Source organism: Chelon labrosus (assembly GCF_963514085.1).
Source record: "Chelon labrosus genome assembly, chromosome: 8".
In the NCBI taxonomy this organism is placed as follows: domain Eukaryota; kingdom Metazoa; phylum Chordata; class Actinopteri; order Mugiliformes; family Mugilidae; genus Chelon; species Chelon labrosus.
This window is the reverse complement of record NC_140358.1, coordinates 14,071,202-14,090,555: the sequence shown is the minus strand read 5'-3', so window position 1 is coordinate 14,090,555 and position 19,354 is coordinate 14,071,202. Positions and strand designations below refer to the sequence as shown.

The following is a 19,354-nucleotide window of genomic DNA, read 5'->3' as shown; positions in this document are numbered from 1 at the left end:
GTGATTTGAACCAACAAAATTAAGCTAGACACTCACATGGAAAATACATTTTCCATCATAAATATCTGCTTTTGAAGTCTGGTGTATGCAACAGTAATTTAACACCATGAAAAAGGCTCTACTGGCTCCACACTAGATACTAACAGTTTAATTCGTCTATAATAAATACATTTCCAATATTGTTTCTACTCCGTTGTAAGGTTAAAGTTTTAAGCAGTGGCAAACATTCTTTACCAAATGACAAAACTCACAATCACATATTTTCATATAATGCAAACAAACACATGTATAAAAGATATTCTCCATTTATTTCATTATCAAAAAGAGATTATAGTCAAAGTTCCACAGAAGTTACAAAAACACAGAGAGACCCAGATGTAGGACTTACACTTTTGCAAAGTATATAAAAAACTTAAAATAAGCAAACATCACCATCATACCTCAAAAATGTACCAACATGTGACATATGGAGAAGAAGGCAAATAATGGTGTAAAGTATAAAGTAAAGTATTTATGTCATATTTATTGCATATTATGGCAGACTTAAACTGCTTAACTTTAAGCTACGCTCTTATGACCCATCTAACTCAAAACAAAAATATTAATACTGCATGGTTTGTTTATAGTACACGTCTGTGTCACAGAGAGAAGATATGACATACTTAAATCTGGTCAGATGTAGTGTGAAGGAGACTCTTTTTGTTCTACTCAGTCCTTTTCCAACAAACCTATCAGCATGAGGTTACATGTACGCAAAAACATAAAGGTATAGTTTTTAAGTGAGGCTTGTATGAATTACTGATCCAAATTCAGTGTATTACGTAGGGTAATAATGCAGAGAGGAGTGCTGACACAGAAACCGAGCAATGTACTGTTGTAGACAGAATCAGCAGTAAAAGGCACCAGTGTGTGCTTTGACCAAAAAAAGAATCTGAACATGTGAACAAACTCACATAATGAGACAAACTACTGGAGGTCTGTGTGCTGAGGAGAGAATAGATTGATATGATCGTTTCAGTTCCCTGCCAGAGAAGGTTGTCCTACTGCAAGCTTTATTCTAAATAAACCAAACACTTCAACTGATACAACTGATACGGCTGAGACACATTTTGTTGCCCGATTCATTCACATCAGATCATTGCATGGCTTCTGCGCTAATATACCTGTCTGCTTCTACAAACTGGAGGTGTGCTAACCTCCCTCTACTGTATGTACCAAAACTAATTTTTGTTGTGCGTATAGTACACAGTCCAGTCAAGGACTGAAAAAGACTTTAACACGACAAATCTCAGCATGCTCTTTACAGGAAGTTTAGCTTATCTGAGGTGTAAACGTCACAGGAAGTAGAGTTTAAGCTGAGAGGAGAAGCAGAGGAAAGGGTCAGTCCTTTCAGCTCAAACCTTGGCTCAGAGTCTGAGGAGAGAACGTCCGAGCCAACTGAGGGACCTGGAGCAAGTATCGGCCCTGCTGGTAGTGCAACCTGAAGACAGCAGTGAATTAAAAAAAAAGGGAAAATCAATATGTGTGAATGAAAAATGTGTACAGGTTAAACAAATCTGTCTTAGAATGAAGACTCTCTCTTTCTTATGCATTTAGGGGGAACTCTGTGTGTGTACCTCAGGCTGAGAGGGGTTCACATAGACATTAACTGGGTGGTACGCCTGTAAGACAAAAATACAAGTGCATGGATCAAGGAGGACAGAACACAATATGCTAATTTTTAAGTCTTTATATTGGCTGATATCATTTGTTGTTGTTGTTGTAGTTTTGTGTCAACTGCATTTGGAAACCTCTGTTTTTCACTTACTGGTGGCTCACGGGAGGAAGCTGTAGTGTAGAAGGAGTTCTGAGGCTGATGAGAGAAAGTTGAAGGAGGCGGTACAGCTGAGTAACTTTGATCACCCTGTAAATGGAACAAGCATACTGAAATAAAATAGCAACATGTATAATAATACTTGGTTTGAATGAGCATTTAAGGAAATACCTACATGGTTATACACAGCAGAAGCCACTACAGGCTGACGAGCAGACTTGTCTCTTTTGCAACACCTTCTTGTACAACAGTAACAGCAAAAGCAGAGAGTCGCCACAAGGATAATCCCGCCAATGAGAACTGAATATTTCAATGCAGACGACACCTCTGCAAGAGGACAAAGATTTTTGGGAAATACATTATGAGGTGGAGGATTGTGTTGAATTGTCAGTAGTTTTGCTCAGATAAGAAGAAATGTTGCTCACCACGTTGTACCTCCACTACCGCCATCAGTGCCAGGTTGCCCTGTGGGTCTCTGAACTCAAACGTACCAGAGTCCGTGGTTTTCACAGGATCAATTTCTAAATTATTATTCAAAACCTGAAATCTCTCATCAAACCAGCTCTGATGGAGGACTGGATGACCTGCGTTCATCACTGTTTGGGGTTTCATTTCCCCCTTAGGCGTAAAAGTCACAGTCCATGTGCGTTCAATCCAAGGATAACTGATCACGAGGCGATCGTCCTCATCTGGTTCATAATGTTTAGTTTCCTCTGTGTGAGACAAAGATCAGATTGTGTGAGAACATTTAATGCGGTACACAGTAATCTAAAATCTCACATGCAGTTTCTATGAAGCTCCTAAAATCACCTTGTACCACGAGGCGCCCCCTGTATAGAACAGTGTTGTCTCTTTTCCTGAAGCTGTAGTAGCCACTGTCTTCCTGAGTGACGTACAAAATCTCAAAGGCATTTTTTTTCACCCGTCCTTTTTGTCCGACAATGATTTGAGGGTCTGTGCGATTCCACACGATCTTCGGGTGGGCCGAACTGTTCAAATTAGTGTATTCCAGGAAACTGGCCTCTGAAGGGATCTTCTTGGTCCACTCATACCCATATTGCCTTGAGATATTTTCAGCACAATCTGAAAATACACGTTAAGAAAAACTGATTTGAACTTATTGTATTTAAGAACACTGCCCGGAGCCAACAGGAATACATAATCACATAAATATTTTATGATAGAATAGAAACATACACTAAAGCTCTCACCCAGATATTTCAGTGTGGCAATCTTGTTTTTACCATCAAACGATGTAGAAAAATATCCATCATCTCTTTCTGTCACGTCGTTTAAGTAAAGGGAGTACGCGCTGAGTGTGAAGCGTGGGTCCTTCACCTGGAAGATGGACAGCACAAATAAATTTACTCAAGACAGATATTCTATTCAATCTCATTCAAAATCTGGTTCACTAGTTTAAAGAAATGGCAGATATTTGTCATATTCCAAATGTGGCCTTGAATAGATCATCACAGTACCAGACGCTTCTCACCTCCCCATTATCCACCACTACTTTCCTGGGCCCCCCGTTACTTGGTATGAAGTATAATGGTCCTTTGTAAAGAGGGTGAGTATATTGTAACTCAAATTTGCCCCCATGGCACACCCCTTCACCAGCAGATGAACCTTCAATCAGAAAGACAGGGAGGGAATACTGAGACACAAAACATAAGGACATGCAGAAAACATAATGTACAGTGTCTATTAAAAATACCGGATGTTTCCGCCTTTTATTGGTTTTACACTTGGGATCATGATCAATATATTCAGGCTTTTTTGACAAAAAAAAGACAAAAAAAATGATTAAAATTCAAAGTCAAAAGTCAGCACTGAGTCTGTGTAGGTGCGTCTCAATCAGACTTACACATCTGGACACTGCATTCAAACTGCTGAAGCTCTGTCAGGTTCCATGGTGATTAGGCGTGAACACCACTTTTCAAGTCTAGCCAAAGCCACAGGGTTAGCAGCCCGATTCCCAAAACACAGACCACATGCCACAATGTCCCTGAGCAAGACACTGAACCCCAAGTTGCTCCCTGCGCCTGGCACTGGTGTGTGAATGTGTGCTTGTTGTGTAAAGCGTTTTGAGTAACGATATGTAGAAAAAGTGCTTTATAAATACAAGACAAGACCATTACCATTATCAAACTATGCCCGTATCGATTTTACTGTATGCTCTGGGTCATTGTCTTGTTGTAACCAAGTCATAGTTCTATCGCGGGTTGAATCAAACTGTCGTCCGATAATTCCCTATTTTTGCTGCATTTATTTTACCCTCTTCCTTCACAACCCGTCCAGGGCCTGCTGGAGAGAGGCATACCCACAGCATGATGCTACCACCACCATGCTCCATGCTGAAATGGAGTGTGCAGTTAAATAACCTTCTTCTAGTCGACCCTGGAGTCTCCCATTTGTCTTTAATATAAGCGTTCTTTACCAGTGGCTTTCTCTTTGCCAGTCTACCATAAATCTTTGCCCGGTGAAGAGCCAGTGCCATTTCTCTCGATCAGACTACTAACACCTCTGTTGAATCAGGTCAATCACTTTAAAGGAGGTGAATACTGATGCAGCCACTTGTTTTTTATTATATATTTTAAATTCATTTACATAACTTTAAAGAAATCTGTCTTTACTTGACAGTAAATTGTTTTGTGTGTGTGTAAAAGCAATTCAAGCAACTTCAGTAAACACAACGGCGCATATAACATTTTTTTTAGCATTATTTTGAAAGCCGTCATTTCTGATTGGAGGAGTCCGTCGCAACAGATCCCAATCTCTGCACAACTCACGGGTTGATGAAACTTTTTGATAAATCCCAAATTCAGTCTACTCACCAAAGAAGAGACTGGAAACTGTCAAAAACACAAGTAACATGTCCTGCAAAGACAGAGAACGAGGTTATGTATGGGGCTGCGTGTTATCCTGTCATTCCCGTCATAACATTAGTATTGGGACCCTTAACAAGTTAGGGTCTCAAACCCGCAGCGCAAGTAAATTACCTCGCAAGTTTTGGAAAACGTCTTTCAAGGAAAGAAGTTCCAAAATAACGCCTGCGACGCCCTACTTGTCTATTCTCGAAATGTGTGTCTTCTGTTTTCAGGGTTTCAGCGTAGACTGCGTTTAAACGTGGGTTTCAGGTACACGGAGAAACATAAATGGGCGAGGCTTCTGCCCTCCACCCTCCCCCTTGCTTTTTAACACAATGGTATGATCCTAGTCTGTCCTCGCATGTGATTGGCCACAATGGGTGCCCATCAAAATAAAGTCCCGCCCCTGCCTGCAATGGAGCGGCTGGCTGAAACTAAATGATGGTTTGTTAATGCTGTTCAAATGTGTAATTCTGGCAATTGGTCAAATTAACCTATCACAATAATGTTCTCTGTTGTTTTGTGTACAAGTAGCCAACATGGTTTAAGAAGAAATGTAGTCTAGTCAAGCACCATCATCATGTTGAATACACAGCCCACTTTGTTTAATCCATGGTTTTCCTCCTGACTGTGACTGTACTGCCGTATTAATCCAGTGAAATTTTATAACATGTCATAACCTGAAATTGCTTAAGAAAACCAAAGTGTAATTTCAGGTCATTGCTGCATCTGCTATTTTGCTCTGGTTTCTCAGGTTTGTGTCATGTCCACAACACTTAGTGGACAAATTAGGAATAGGTGACAATTTTACTGAAGAATTGCAGTTGATGCCTTCGCGCTTTCTTCTATTTCCTCCTCTTTTCTCCCTCCTCCTTCTTTTCATCTTCCTCCTTGTCCTCTCCTCATTTTCCCTTCTTCCTTCTCCTTTCTGTACTGTTTCTCCTCTTCCTCCTTTCCCATCTACTTCTTCCTTCCTGTTCTTTCTCTGCTTTCTTCTGTTCTTCTCTCTCCTCCCCTTTTTTTTGTCTTCCTTCCTTCTCATTTTCATCTTCCTCCCCCTCCTCTTCCTTTTCATCGTCCTCCTTCTCCATCTTCTCCTTCCACTCCTCGTTCTCTGTCTACTTCTTTTCATCCCCATTTTCTCTCTTCCTCCTTCATTCTTCTTCTCTTCCTTCATCCACCTCCTTCTTGTCTTGCCACTCATCATCGTGCTCCTTCTTCTTCTTCTTCTTCTTCTTCTTCTTCTTCTCCTTTTTCTTTGCAAATTCATCCCATGGGCCAGCAATCTGGTGGGCCAGTCTTGGCCTGCGGGCCACATGTTTGATACTCCTGGTCTAATAAGACAAAGTAATATTAAACATATATGGATCTGTTAAGAAACCCAAATATTAGTTGAAATACTGTATGTTAATTACCATATGGTTATTACAGCTGAAATGACATGAAACGAAACTGTGGCCCAATTTACAAAAAATGCCAGTGAAAACAGTCGCTCTGCAGCAGTTTTATTCATGCAACCATTTGCTCAGCTCAGCGTAATTATACATAAACTGTGGAAAATCCTCATCTAACAATAGTAACTCAAATAAATACAGTAAAAGGAACATTGTAGCAACTGGCACAGAATATGCAAACACTCCTTTAAATGTTTATTCCAGCTCAGCATTGTTTAATTTGAGCATCTATCCCCACGTTTGAAGTATTGGGTTTAATCTTGGATCAAAGCCCGTTACGAACACCTACCAAACGTAACTCCGTGTATTTTGCGCAGGAGCCGGACCAAACAACGAACCACGTGACGCACTTTGCGTAGTAGCCGCTGAGAATACAAACACCATCTATGGTCGCAGAGAGAGCTTCAACGCTCACTCGCTCTCTGCAGAGGACGTCGGCGTCCTCCTCGTCCACATAAACATTGAGAAATATCCAGCGGTGGACTCGGTTTGCGCTCTCCCTGCAGGTGAGCTCAGACAGGATGCTACACAGACTGTGTGATCGATTGTAGGTTATCACTGAAAGGCCTGTCGGCAATTTACATGGCTGCAAATGCTGTCCAGAGGCTGATGAGCGTGTTGGACACCTGAGTGGACATGGCTTCAAACATGACATCGTTAGATAGTGCCGCTGATGCTGTTTAGGGGTCGACTGGATTTGCCTCTGCACATGCATGACCACAGTTGCTGTTGGGCTCTCTCTTGATTGATGATGGCATGTAACACCCGGACTCTTGTTTTCAGAGGTGGGTGGGGATGAATGTTTACAGTCCAAACTGCTGTCTTTTACAGGAGACGATGTCCTTCTACCTCCTTCTTACTGCACTGGTTACCCTTCCTCTCTCTCTGGGTAAGTTCCTGAATGTCACAGGAGCCACTTTTTAATAAGAAATCTATTATTTTTTATATGCATTGTAACCAGGGGCGTAGCACCAAATTCTGGGCCCTGTACACTCAATGTCAGTGGGCCCCTATCCATACCAGTGCACGAAGCGCAAGAGCAAAAAATAAATAAATAAATGAATAAGTAAACAAGAATAAATCGGGTTTTAAGCTGAAATCAGGTCAGATTATATTGATGACTGGTTCTTTCATTCACCACCTGAATTGACGCATTTGGCCTACTTATGCTCAAACACTTATAAACATTAGGCTACATCTGGTTTCTGTACAAACGTTTTGATCCACGACACATTTTGATTTAAAAACATTTATTATTGAACAGGAGCCAACAACTGTACACAGAGAATGAAATCAAATAAACTATCTAATTTTTCAATAAAATTGCTCTTCAGCTTGCAGAAAAAGAAATAAAGACTTGCTAAAGCCTTACACGAGATGTAAGGATGTAATTTACATCCCAGTAAATGCCCACGGACTCTGGACTACGACAACGTTAACGTTAATTGGATGCAGTTAAAGAACAAGTAAACTCGGTTCACCTTTCGGAAAGAAAGCAGTTAACAGTTGCTTCCCCTCATTCTGACCTATTTCTTTTTCTTTCCGCTCTTTCTTTTTCTGGTACCCCGATTTGTGTTTTTTGGGCGGCATGATGACAGCTAGCCTCCAGGTCATTCAATCTGCGCTCGCTGACGTACTAAACCATTTTGCGTCTCCAAGAGGGGCCCCCCAGAATGTCCAATATGTTGGGAGGGCTGTGACACAAAGTTCATTCTCTCAGTTGATGTTATCAATATATTTGAAATACATTATGACACCAATTGATTGGAGGGCCCAATTCATTCAGATAAATAAATAAATAAAATAAAAATAAATTCAGGATTTTCATGGGCCCTCTTCCTACTCGGGCCCTGGGTAGTCAGGTCGCCTTTTCCCCCTACTACCACGCCCATGATTGTAACACATGCCTTAATTAAGTGTTCATTATTCATTTAGTGGAATTTATTAGGGGTGGGACTCGATTAAAAAAATTATCTAATTAATTAGAGGCTTTGTAATTAATTAATCTCGATTCATCACATTTTAATCGCATAACAATATTTATAACAATATGCCCCAAAAAGCAACATTTTGTAATTCAAATGGATTTTAGTGGACGACTGAATCAAATAATAAACACAGAATAAGAATAAGAATAAGAAAAACCTTTATTTGTCCCACAATGGGGAAATTGCAGTTTGCAACAGCATACAGAAAGGGCAGAATAAAAAATAACAAGAGTAAAAAGAGTAGCATATAAAAGATAAATAATGAAATAGAATAGGATAAAAAAAATGCACAGATTGGACTGTAGATATTGCACAGACTGGTGTAACTGGGTTTTGAAGTTTTGACACCTTATAGTGTAATACTATTGCACATAGACATGAATATTGTAAACTCGAGCTCTTTTAACGTCTGGAAAAATGCATTTAATTGCATTTCAAGAATCAAGAATCAAGAAGAATCAAGAATCCTTTATTGTCATTAAGTGAGGACATAACAGAATTTTGTGCGGTAGCTCCTGGCTTAAATAGTGCAATATAAAAAAAACAACAGAATAGGCATTTCAGTTCAAAACAGCTGAAAATAAAGAAAATATCCGTGGCCAAAACTGAACAGACCTAAAATTAAAGCGCATTTTAAGTAATTTAAGTACTTTATCAGGACAGTATTGACTTTAAATGGTAAAAAAACAAACAAATTTGGGTTCAAATCATCTGCAGTTTAAGTATAAATGCATCCAAAAGTCACTCACACTTTGTTTATTTTATTATTATTTTTTTTCTACTGAAATCCCGAAATCGTGTTGCAATTCACTGTTTTTTTTTGTTGTTGTAGGAAAATCACACATTACACAGACATTTCACTCAAATTAAGATTAGTGCAGAATAGATCTTTGCACACGTTCATTACCCAGAAAACTCCACAAAAAGAAATAAATCACATAAATATGGTAAATACTAGACAAATTATGCATTGAAGCATTTTTCTATTGAAAGTCTAAAGAGTTAGCAGAGTTGGTAATTTCTAATATTGCACTTGGCACTTTTAACATTGCTGAATTAAAGTGCTAAAAGGACAAATCAAAGCAAACTCTAAAACCTGACACATTGATGAGGAGGTTTGTCATTACTGTGCAGCCGGTAACTCCCTTTATACATCTGACTAGAAAACTGAGCCGTAGTTTCCTCAGTGAGGTGTAAACACTGCTGGAGAACACTGCTAATCATGTTATTTATACTCGACCTGCAGGTTGGGACTCTTTAGGTGAGTCAACATAAATATTTCATGTGAAATCTTTCACCTACAGAACATAGTCTGCAGAGGTTGCTGACTTTCTTTTTTCCGCTGGCAGGTGAAAGAGAAAAAGTCCAGACGGTTTGCATCGGGAAGGAATTTAGTCTGCCGGTGGACTCGACATCGAGAATCGTGACTTTCACGCCAAGTCCCGATGGGCCGAGACGTGTCCTGTTGAATAAGACCGCTGTGAGTCGAAGTGTGTTCATGCTTATTGCCTCTGGGGTCCATCCTAAGAAAGCATGGCATTTCCTTTCATTGTTATGCTGATGATAGTCAGATATATATGCCACTAAAGAAGAAGGATGCTTTCTCGCTCAAACCACTCCTGTTGTGTCTTGAAGACATTAAAACCTGGATGACCTTAAACTTTTTAAATTTCAATGAAAATAAACAAGTGATGGTGTTTGGTCCTAGTGGGATCTGTGAACCTTACCCTGTTGATTTGGGCCCCTTGTCACCCTATGTGAAGCCAGTAGTCTCAAATTTGGGCTTCAAGATGGACAGTGATTTTAAATTGGATCGGCAAATTGGTGCAGTGGTTAAGTCCAGCTTTTTTCACCTTAGGCGGTTGGCAAAAGTTAAGCCCTTCCTTACACATCAGCACTTTGAGACAGTAATCCATGCCTTCACTTAACGCACTGTAACGCACTTTATTTAGGGGTCAGCCAGTCGTCCCTCGCATGTCTCCAGTTAGTCCATAATGCTGCTGCTCGCCTCTTAACCGGAGGACGTAAGAGGGAGCACATAACTCCCATTCTGGCCTCCCTCCACTGGCTGCCTGTGCACTTTAGAGTTTATTTTAAGATTCTTTTATTTGCTTTTAAATCTTTAAATGGTCTCGCTCCTCCTTACCTCTCTGAGCTTCTCCATCCTTAAGTCCCTTAGGTCAGCTGATCAGCAGCTCCTAGAAGTACCAAGGTCTAAACGGAAGCTCAGAGGGGACAGAGCTTTCTCTGTTGCTGCTCCCAAATTGTGAAATGACCTACCACTCCACATCAGACAAGCCCCCTCACTGTCCATTTTTAAAACTTGTCTTAAAACCCATTTTTGTTCCTTGGCCTTTACCTCAGCATGAGACTCTGTTTTTTCTGCTTTTGTTTAGTGCTTTTATTGTTTTTATTGTTTTTAGTGCTTTTCGTGTTTTATTATTTTTATTGTTTTATTGTTTTTAATAGTTTGTCTCACCAATGTACAGCACTTTGTTTCAGCTGTTGTTGTTTTTAAAGTGCTTTATAAATAAAGCTGAGTTGAGTTGAGTTGAGTTATTGTGTTTGGCTGTTGCGCCGCCTAAACCCGTTAACTGTTTGCCTGCAGGTGAAGGATCCACGCTTCAAGTGGACCAGGGATAAAACGTTAGTCCTGAAAGAAGTGACTCACAGTGATCAAGGACTTTATGCCAACAAACTGTCCCTCGGATTCACCTACGAGACCGTTCGTCTGATTGTCTCGGGTAGTTTTCTTCTCTGGTGCACCATAAACCATCCATTACCTTTCTCTTTCAAACTTTAAAATCATTCTTCCTTTTCTTTATCTAACCATAGATACCTCAAAATTGTGTTTCAGAATGCATTAAGCCCTACCACAAGCACTACGGGAAGAACTTTGAGCACAGCATCCCCGAAAATGGCTCCGTGCTGGAGTTTTCTCCCTCGGGAGCTCCGCCTGAGGCCATGCCAGTGGTGCTGTGGAACAACACGAACCCCGAAACCAGCGAAGCAGGCCGGGGTCGGCTGCTGCGAGGGGGGAAGGTCTGGGTGGCAGAGAGAGTGACACAAGCAGACCAAGGCAACTACACAGTGAGAGACGTCAACGGGAAGGTGCTTTCTCGCAGCACCCTCACTGTCCGTGGTGAGCAGAGACTGAACGCCAGTTTTAAGTTTAGGACTGATGAATTTCTTTAACTCTAGGATACTCTCAGTGAACATAATCAACATCATTTTGTTTTGTCTCTCCCTTTCCATGCCGTCTCATTTCCTTCTTTCCACGTCTTTTTTTGTTCATGATTTTGCATGTGGATGCAGAGCACTCCTTCAATGTCACACGCTTCACCAGGGAGTCTTTAGCCCTGCCCCTATTTCTTCCTGTCCATCATGCCCACCTCGTTTTTACACCCTCCCGGCATCCCGACGAATCCTCCCTTGGGCCTTTTGACTCCAAGCCCCCGCGTGGCCCCGTGCAGCTGGTTCGCGATGGTCATATAATAGACCACGACATTCGCTACAGGGGAATCATCTCTCTGAGCAGGAACGGCTCCGTCAATGAAGTAGTCATAGCAAGACTGACCTCGAGGCACGATGGGCTGTATGAAATCAGAGATGGGAAGGGTAACCTGGTATCCTCCACCTTCTTGCAGGTGATCGGTGAGTCGCACCGTGGTTTTCCCGTCTGAATCCTTCACTTTACAGTTGCTATTCGTCCTGATGTCTCTGCCGTCTCTGCGTCTGTAACTTTTCCAGACAAGAAAGGTGGCGGTTGGCGAGCACTTTTCAAGTCCATCACTGTCCCTTCTGGCATGTTTGTGACACTGGCTGGTTTCATCCTGTTCTTGAAGCGCTACCCTAGCTGCAGCCTCTCACATATCATCACTTGCTTCAGGACAAACCGCACGCCACCGGTTAACGCACCAAGGATCAACATCCAGGTGAGGAAACCACGCGAACCAGATTATTTTGAAATAAATGTGTAATATATTAATATTGGGAAGTCTACTATCTCAAGTAGACTTCAACACTGGGACAACACTATATCGTTGAATGAAATCAGTTGTGAGGCGTAAAGAAAAATATGGTTATCTGGGAAAAGGAGGACATATGAAGAAAACAGCATGATTCATTAATTAGATCAATCATTTAGTTTGTTTTATTGCTCCTTGTGATGCTCTGTTACTGCTTCACTGCTGCTCTGAGTTTACGTTTGTCTCTGCTTGTCTTTGTAGGGATACAGTCAGCCCTGTCCTCAGCCTTCAGGCTACCACCATCAGCAGCCTGGAACACCGAGAAAATGGACCCCGCAAGCCAGTCCTGCTCACTCTGTAAGACTAATTAAATGAATCAAATAAGGTAAAACTGAGTTAGAACTGTTAAATGATCCATTTGTTCGTCTTCCCAGAGTTACTCTCCTGCTAGGGTAGGGACGCCAAGACCTGAGAACCAGGAAGCACACAGACTGACAGCTGATAGCTCCCCTCATCGTAATGTTGCCCCTGAGGTAATGCATTGCCAAACTTCTAGCTGTGAGTATTTGCATGTCTCAAAGTGTTTTCTAAACATTTGTCTTAATTAATTTCTAGCGAGACAGAAGTGACGAGGAAGAGAACAGGATTACCTTCCCTGTGGCGGGGGCTTCAGACTGCCTCCACTCCTCTGAGGATTGTGTCCAGTTCCAAATCAATAAAAATGGAAATAGGGAAAGGTGGAGCAAATCACAAGAATTCTTTTCCACACTGCCACTGGACACGGACACCTCAGAATCCTGCAGTGTCTACACATCAAAGAAGCTGGACATTTTATAAAAGTGAAGTTGAAATAAGAGAAGAAGAAAGGAGATTTTTTTTCTGTTTAGGATTCTGAAACAGAGCTGTCATCTGTGCCTTTTGCACAGTTTTAATGGTTGGGTATCAAAATCGCATGTAATTCTTCTGAAGCAGGAGCTGAGCATTAAACTCCCAGTCTCCTGTTATACTGGCTGATGGTGTGCCTGAAATCTCCTGCTGTTACCTACCTCCAGACCCTCAGGACCAATATGATCTGCACTGTATTTACTGACTGCCTGTACGTTTGTGTGTGTAAGACCATCTCTAGGGCTAAGAAGAAACTAGAACTGTCAACTGTTTTTAAATACTGTACAGCGATATAGAGTTAACTCTATATGCTCATTCTTTGTGTTGACTAACTGCAACAATAATTAATTATCATGTCAAATGTCTGGTCTGGTGTTTAATGAATTTTTCAGCTGTAGTGTATTTACCTTCTAATTTTGTGACATGTCACACGTTTCACCAAATATTGCAATAGCCTATTAATAAGTGAACTTTGTGTACATGACAATATCATATCACCAATTTCTCTTTCTATCATCAAAAGACACTGGACTGCTGCTTGTGATATTTGAAAATGTGATCTCTGAAATAATAAAATGCATCGTTAACACACAAATTTGAGGGCATTTCTCTACGTTACTGGCTGTTTTGTGTGTACATGTGCCTGGGATCATAAATTAAATATATACAATATGAGGGAAAGATGACGAATTGAACACGTATTCCCAAAACTTAAGTTGATTGGTTCGTCAACATAGCAGTCCAAATCTCAAGCATTTTTATTCAGATTTTTGCTTTTAGTGGCTGTAAAAGGACAATGCCTTATTTCTGGCGGTAGGTGGCGGTGCAGAAACTGTGACGCGGGTCCCTTACGCTAAAACAAAGCGTAGAAGAAGAAGAAGCTCCGTTTGTAGCGGCAATGAAAGGACAGCGTGCTACTTCTAATTTGAGCAAAACATAAGTAAAGTGTCCGTTAGCGCGTATAACTATCCGGCACAGAGTCAGCACAATTCAATTTTAAAAGTAGACTATCAGGACTGAGTCGGGAAGATGTCTTTGGTTTGTGCAAGTAAGTCAAAGCTGAATTCATTGATATGACGGAGGCAGTGCGTTAGCTCGGCGCCGCGCTAATGCTACTAGCACATTTAGCTAACGTTAGCGCCCATGCATTACCGCCGCAGCTGGAGATAGTTCGCCGGTCACATTTGTCTCCTATTTTACTGTTAGCATTGTGTGATTATTATGCTTTATCGTCGTCTTTTCCAGTCTCCAACGAGGTGCCGGAGCACCCGTGCGTCTCCCCGGTGTCTAACCAAGTGTTTGAGCGCAGGCTGATCGAGAAGTACATCGCAGAGAATGGGACCGACCCGATGAACGGACAGCCCCTGTCGGAGGAGCAGCTCGTAGATATCAAAGGTAAAACCAATGAAATATTTAAGGAATACAGTGTAATACAATAAATCCTTAATAAATTGCTCATCGACGTTAGAATATCTGACGCTTTCATTGTGAAGGCTGAAGTTTGGAGGGGTTTTGCATTATCCTGAGAAATGAAAGTAACACAAATCTGCACCATTCATTCATAAACAAGCTGAACAAGGGCTGCACTTTACTCTCTTATAATATTTGATACGTGAATGTGCTTTAGCTTTAGGTGTATGTACATTTGTAGTAAATATTTAAGAAGCGCACAACAACCTCTAAAGTCAATCATGATCAAAATACTTGATTAAAGGTTGCTTTTCTCTGTTTTAGTGTCCCATCCTATTAGACCAAAGGCGCCATCAGCAACAAGCATTCCTGCCATTCTCAAGTCCCTTCAAGATGAGTGGGTAAGTACTGTAAACCCTGAGAAGCTGTCAAAGAGGAAAATCCCAAATGTCTGCTTTGAATAAACCTCATATTTGTCTTTTTCTCTAGCTTTCAAATGTATGAGCTTCAAATAATGACAAGAGTTCATTTGTAATGTTTTTCTCTTTTCTGTTTTAGGATGCCGTCATGCTTCACAGCTTCACCTTGCGCCAGCAGCTGCAGACCACTCGCCAAGAACTTTCGCACGCCCTCTACCAACACGACGCCGCCTGCAGAGTCATTGCTCGACTCACCAAAGAGGTCACTGCTGCCCGAGAAGGTGGGTTTACAGCTGTTTCTCTAGTTCTGTAGCACATAAAACAACATTTATGGGCAACAGGTCAATAATCTGCTCCGAAGCAACACAAACATATTGGATAATGTTATGAGATTGTGTTTTTCTAATGGGTTCTGTTTCGTCTTTACAGCTCTTGCCACACTTAAACCCCAAGCTGGATTGGTTGCCCCTCAGGCAGTCCCTGCCTCCCAGCCAAGTGCAGCAGTGAGTGTTTTGATTGCCAGCTCTTACACCTTAAATTTTATATATATATATATATATATATATAGATATATATATATATATATAAAGAGCTTTTTTGCTATAGTTGCTTCTGACAATCTTTAATTCTGCCTTGTTTTTTTTTCCCCCAGGGTGCTGGTGGAGAGCCTATGGAGATTAGTGAACAGGTGGGAATGACCCCTGAGATCATTCAGAAGGTAAGATTTTTTTCTTTTACCCACAAAAATACATTATTTGACTGTAAACTCAATTTGTTGAGCTAGTCTTAAGAGGTGTTTCAGTGTAATTTTTTTCTGTTTGCAGCTCCAAGACAAGGCTACGATCCTCACTACAGAGAGAAAGAAGGTATTACATCTCTCCATGTTTTATCTCCGTTTGTGCTTTAGATTTCCAAATTGTGAAAACCACAAGGCTGTATCCGTTGTGGTAGTATGTAATTTACTCTCCATTCACACTAATGTGTTGCTGTATTCATCCAGAGAGGAAAAACTGTCCCAGAGGAGTTGGTCAGAGCTGAGGATCTCGGCAAATACCGCCAAGTGGCCTCTCATGCTGTAAGTATTGATTTTGCATAATCAGGAGGATGCAACTGTTTGATCCGATGTCTGACTCTTTTCAAATTATCTTGCCTCTTGCCTTCAGGGTCTTCATAGTGCCAGCGTGCCTGGTATTCTGGCTCTGGATCTGTGTCCCTCTGACACTAACAAAGTGCTTACTGGTACATTGAATGCACCTTCCGTTTCATATTTGATTTGATTTCACATCAGACCCAATATGAAGAATCTGTTATGTGATTTTAACCCTCTTGTGTTTTTTTAGGTGGAGCTGACAAGAACGTGGTGGTGTTTGATAAGAACGAGGAGCAGATTGTGGCCACGCTTAAAGGTCACACCAAGAAAGTCACCTCCGTCATTTACCATCCATCTCAGGTAATTCTTCCTCTGTTGGTTTGATTAGGGGAAAAGGGAATCGCAATGATAACCAAATAACTCAAGGAGACATACCGTAAATTGTTCTTCCTCTAATCCAGTGTTTTATTTTTTCCTCCTTTAGTCTGTGGTCTTCTCTGCATCTCCAGACACCACCATCCGTGTGTGGTCTGTCACTGGGGGCAACTGTGTGCAGGTGGTGCGCGCCCACGAGGCAGGTGTTACTGGACTCTCCCTTCACGCTACTGGGGACTACCTGCTCAGCTCCTCTGAGGATCAGGTGTGTGACAGACCTCTGGCTTTACTTACTAAAGGAATGGTTCCACAGTTTGGCTGCTTGACCTCACTAACTTTATTGTTCTTTTAATCTGCAGTACTGGGCCTTTTCCGACATCCAGACTGGTAGAGTCCTCACCAAAGTTACTGATGAAAGTGCTGGCTGCGGTAAGTAACCTTTTTATGTTTACATCTGTATTTGATAGCCCCAACAAGAGTCCTCTTCAGTAGGTAATGCTTCCATTTTCAACCCACAGCTCTCACTTGTGCTCAGTTCCACCCCGATGGTCTCATTTTTGGCACTGGTACTGCTGACTCCCAAATCAAGATTTGGGATCTGAAGGAGCGCACCAATGTGGCCAACTTCCCAGGCCACTCTGGACCCGTCACCTCCATTGCTTTCTCTGAGAATGGATACTATCTTGCCACAGGTTAGAATTATTAACTTCTTTCCTGTCAAGTTGCAGCAACATTTGGCATATCACACATCGCATGCACCTGATCTACAATATATTAAGTCCTACAGGAGTCTACAGTCTGACTAAAGGGATCTGTATATATGATTTTGTGCATTTTAAATGCCCAATGTTTTCCAGGTGCCCAGGATAGCTCTCTGAAACTGTGGGATCTTAGGAAACTGAAGAACTTCAAGACTATCACCCTTGACAACAACTATGAGGTAACAATTTGCGAGTTTTTGTTTGACCGGTTGAGTAATAGTTTTTTTTTTATTATTATTGCCTAAAGTGTGAAGAAAACGATCAATACTGTGCCTGTTATTAATTATGAATATAATACTAATACACTAAATATGATGTTTGAGCCAAGGGGCCATTGGCATAGCAAATCTTTGTTTTATATATTATGATTAAATGTAAAAACAGAAATGATTGATTTCACTTTGGACGGAATTGGAAGAACATAAATACATAACTGCTGGCCCCAGCTTTATATTTACCATTTACACATTAGAAAAACATCAGTCTTCACATTTCACCTAGCAAGAAAGCAAACCCTGAGTGTGTATAACATTAGGCAGCCACACAGTTTTCATCCATCTGTGCTTCTGAATCTCATTCATGTTTTTTTTATGTTTCAGGTGAAGTCCCTTGTGTTTGATCAGAGTGGTACCTACCTGGCTGTAGGAGGGTCGGACATCCGTGTCTACATCTGCAAGCAGTGGTCTGAGGTCCTCAACTTTACAGGTGACGATAAGAAATATCTTTACAAAAGTTCATCCAGTATTTATGTAACCTGGCGGTAACCTGTGAAGATTTTTACCTTGTTTTTTCTTTTTTTAATTGCAGACCATACAGGATTGGTGACTGGAGTCGCCTTTGGAGAGAATGCTCAGTTCCTGACCTCTGCAGGCATGGACAGAAGTCTCAAATTTTACAGCTTGTAGGAAAGGAGAGGTTCAGGACAGTGGAGAGGAGGATAGAACGTGTCTTTGTGTCTGAGTCACTATCATGGACACAGTTATTTTTAGAAAATGGAAAAAAAATCACTGCTAACTTTGCTTCTCTTAGTGTGTTAGTCCTCAAGTCCAAGAAAGAAATCCCATAAAATGATCTGCTCTCTGAAGCCACGGCAGCATGGTTAGTACAACATGTTTGTTGGCTGTGCACGTTCAAAATCTGAACAACATGAAATCAAATGCGAAAGCCAGTGTAAAGTTCCTGTCCTGTTTGCCAGCAATTATGATTTTACTGTAGTATTTTCTTTTTTTTTTTTTTTTTTTTTTGGTGTGTGGAGGGTCTTCAGTTGTTTGTGATACAACTCTTAAAGTGTACATGATCGGAAACTAATTGATCTACTTTGCTTCTTAATGTAGACCGTCTTCATTACAGTATATGTAGGGTGAAATTTAAAATACATCTGTAGTGATGCACAGTAAAGAGTAAGATGAACTGGTTTGCGTACTTCTGTGAACAATTTAGTAATGTTTAACCTTCCCTCAGTTTCATTTGCTGTTTCAATTGTTCCATTTAAGGATTTGTCTTTTTTTCCCCAATTGTATATTTTTCATTACTCGACGTTGTGTCTGTTGCACCTCTGCCCTTTTACAATAAAATAAAAATATCTTTTATATTGCCATACAGACGTCTGTCACTCTTCGGTCCTCGGTTTAAAAAAAGTCTATCTGTGGGGTGCACTGGAGCAAGCCTGATCCACAGAGGCCCCTCCCTTCAACTCATAGGACCCAAAGGCCCCCACGAACAACATCCTGTTGCCAGACACCACAGGGGACCCTCAGAAGGTCCATGTCTATTCTCTGATGAGTTACAACTGTTTTCGAGGCACAGGGGAGACCTACACAATATTGGGAAGGTGGTCATAATGTTGTGCCTGATTGGTGTAACAGTCCTGCAGTTAATTCAGCTGTGTTCTTATTTTGGAGGCTGTGGTTTGTACTGCTATTGTGTTGAACTAACACTTTTTTTTTTTTTTTGCCAACCTAATTTTAGAGGGCTAGACTAACTAGCACCATTTTAATAACGCCACAAACTACAACCCCCAAAAATGATCATGCATTTGCATTACCACCTATCTGATGCTGTTCCAACATACATGAAACATTAGTGAAGATTTAATGGAGGATTGTTACATTACAATACGTTCATGCATTCATGTTTACTAGTGTACTTAATGAACTTACAAGTGAGTGTGCATACACTATTCATTCTGAAATTATTAATTTGCAATTTTACGACAATTTTGAGCCGTAAAGTACTCCTCCACAGCATAACGCTTACTTATCTCATTGCGACCTTCCATATGAGATTTTGTTGCTTCAGTGTGCTCCACCAAAGAGGCTGTAAGG

General features: G+C 41.0%; 3 protein-coding genes across 5 annotated transcripts; 2 read left to right on the top strand and 1 right to left on the bottom strand.

Annotated features, from left to right (window-relative positions):
* Window positions 1-289: 289 nt before the first annotated feature.
* LOC311492249 (uncharacterized protein) lies at window positions 290-4,970 on the bottom strand. Of its 3 annotated transcripts, none has more exons than XM_084550480.1 (10): window positions 4,813-4,970; window positions 4,648-4,690; window positions 3,306-3,439; window positions 3,025-3,151; window positions 2,624-2,896; window positions 2,239-2,526; window positions 1,989-2,140; window positions 1,808-1,903; window positions 1,617-1,661; window positions 290-1,480 (listed from the first exon to the last, which is right to left on the bottom strand). In XM_084550480.1, exons 2-10 carry the CDS (start codon window positions 4,685-4,687, stop codon window positions 1,301-1,303), a joined length of 1,335 nt encoding a protein of 444 aa, XP_084406606.1. In that variant the 5' UTR covers window positions 4,688-4,690; window positions 4,813-4,970; the 3' UTR covers window positions 290-1,300. The 3 variants fall into 3 exon arrangements, with proteins under 3 accessions (XP_084406606.1, XP_084406607.1, XP_084406605.1); XM_084550481.1 differs by having other exon boundaries at window positions 3,678-4,690; window positions 4,813-4,966; XM_084550479.1 differs by having other exon boundaries at window positions 3,306-4,690; window positions 4,813-4,968.
* A 1,603-nt stretch (window positions 4,971-6,573) lies between these two features.
* LOC311491605 (uncharacterized protein) lies at window positions 6,574-13,601 on the top strand. The gene is made up of 10 exons (XM_084549577.1): window positions 6,574-6,640; window positions 6,966-7,023; window positions 9,472-9,602; window positions 10,731-10,866; window positions 10,980-11,264; window positions 11,438-11,776; window positions 11,873-12,057; window positions 12,352-12,447; window positions 12,525-12,623; window positions 12,706-13,601. The coding sequence occupies exons 2-10, from the start codon at window positions 6,972-6,974 to the stop codon at window positions 12,925-12,927; spliced, it is 1,545 nt and encodes a 514-aa protein (XP_084405703.1). The 5' UTR covers window positions 6,574-6,640; window positions 6,966-6,971; the 3' UTR covers window positions 12,928-13,601.
* Window positions 13,602-13,853: 252 nt separating this feature from the next.
* prpf19 (pre-mRNA processing factor 19) lies at window positions 13,854-18,661 on the top strand. The gene is made up of 16 exons (XM_084549745.1): window positions 13,854-14,023; window positions 14,221-14,370; window positions 14,710-14,786; window positions 14,944-15,085; window positions 15,234-15,307; window positions 15,457-15,522; window positions 15,629-15,670; window positions 15,805-15,879; window positions 15,968-16,043; window positions 16,145-16,254; window positions 16,379-16,534; window positions 16,629-16,698; window positions 16,788-16,961; window positions 17,127-17,209; window positions 17,630-17,735; window positions 17,838-18,661. The coding sequence occupies exons 1-16, from the start codon at window positions 14,005-14,007 to the stop codon at window positions 17,933-17,935; spliced, it is 1,518 nt and encodes a 505-aa protein (XP_084405871.1). The 5' UTR covers window positions 13,854-14,004; the 3' UTR covers window positions 17,936-18,661.
* Window positions 18,662-19,354: the final 693 nt, after the last annotated feature.

Excerpts from the sequence above, each read along its gene's own strand:
- LOC311491605 (XM_084549577.1), top strand. The coding sequence starts at position 6,972 with ATGTCCTTCTACCTCCTTCTTACTGCACTGGTTACCCTTCCTCTCTCT. Across the intron at positions 9,603-10,730 it reads TCCTGTTGAATAAGACCGCT|GTGAAGGATCCACGCTTCAA; the intron begins GTGAGTCGAAGT and ends GTTTGCCTGCAG. Across the intron at positions 10,867-10,979 it reads CGTTCGTCTGATTGTCTCGG|AATGCATTAAGCCCTACCAC; the intron begins GTAGTTTTCTTC and ends ATTGTGTTTCAG.
- prpf19 (XM_084549745.1), top strand. Across the intron at positions 14,787-14,943 it reads AGTCCCTTCAAGATGAGTGG|GATGCCGTCATGCTTCACAG; the intron begins GTAAGTACTGTA and ends TTTCTGTTTTAG. Across the intron at positions 16,044-16,144 it reads CACTAACAAAGTGCTTACTG|GTGGAGCTGACAAGAACGTG; the intron begins GTACATTGAATG and ends GTGTTTTTTTAG.
- LOC311492249 (XM_084550479.1), bottom strand. The coding sequence starts at position 3,491 with ATGTCCTTATGTTTTGTGTCTCAGTATTCCCTCCCTGTCTTTCTGATT. Across the intron at positions 1,662-1,807 it reads CTTCCTCCCGTGAGCCACCA|GCGTACCACCCAGTTAATGT; the intron begins GTAAGTGAAAAA and ends TTTGTCTTACAG. Across the intron at positions 1,481-1,616 it reads TGAACCCCTCTCAGCCTGAG|GTTGCACTACCAGCAGGGCC; the intron begins GTACACACACAG and ends TGCTGTCTTCAG.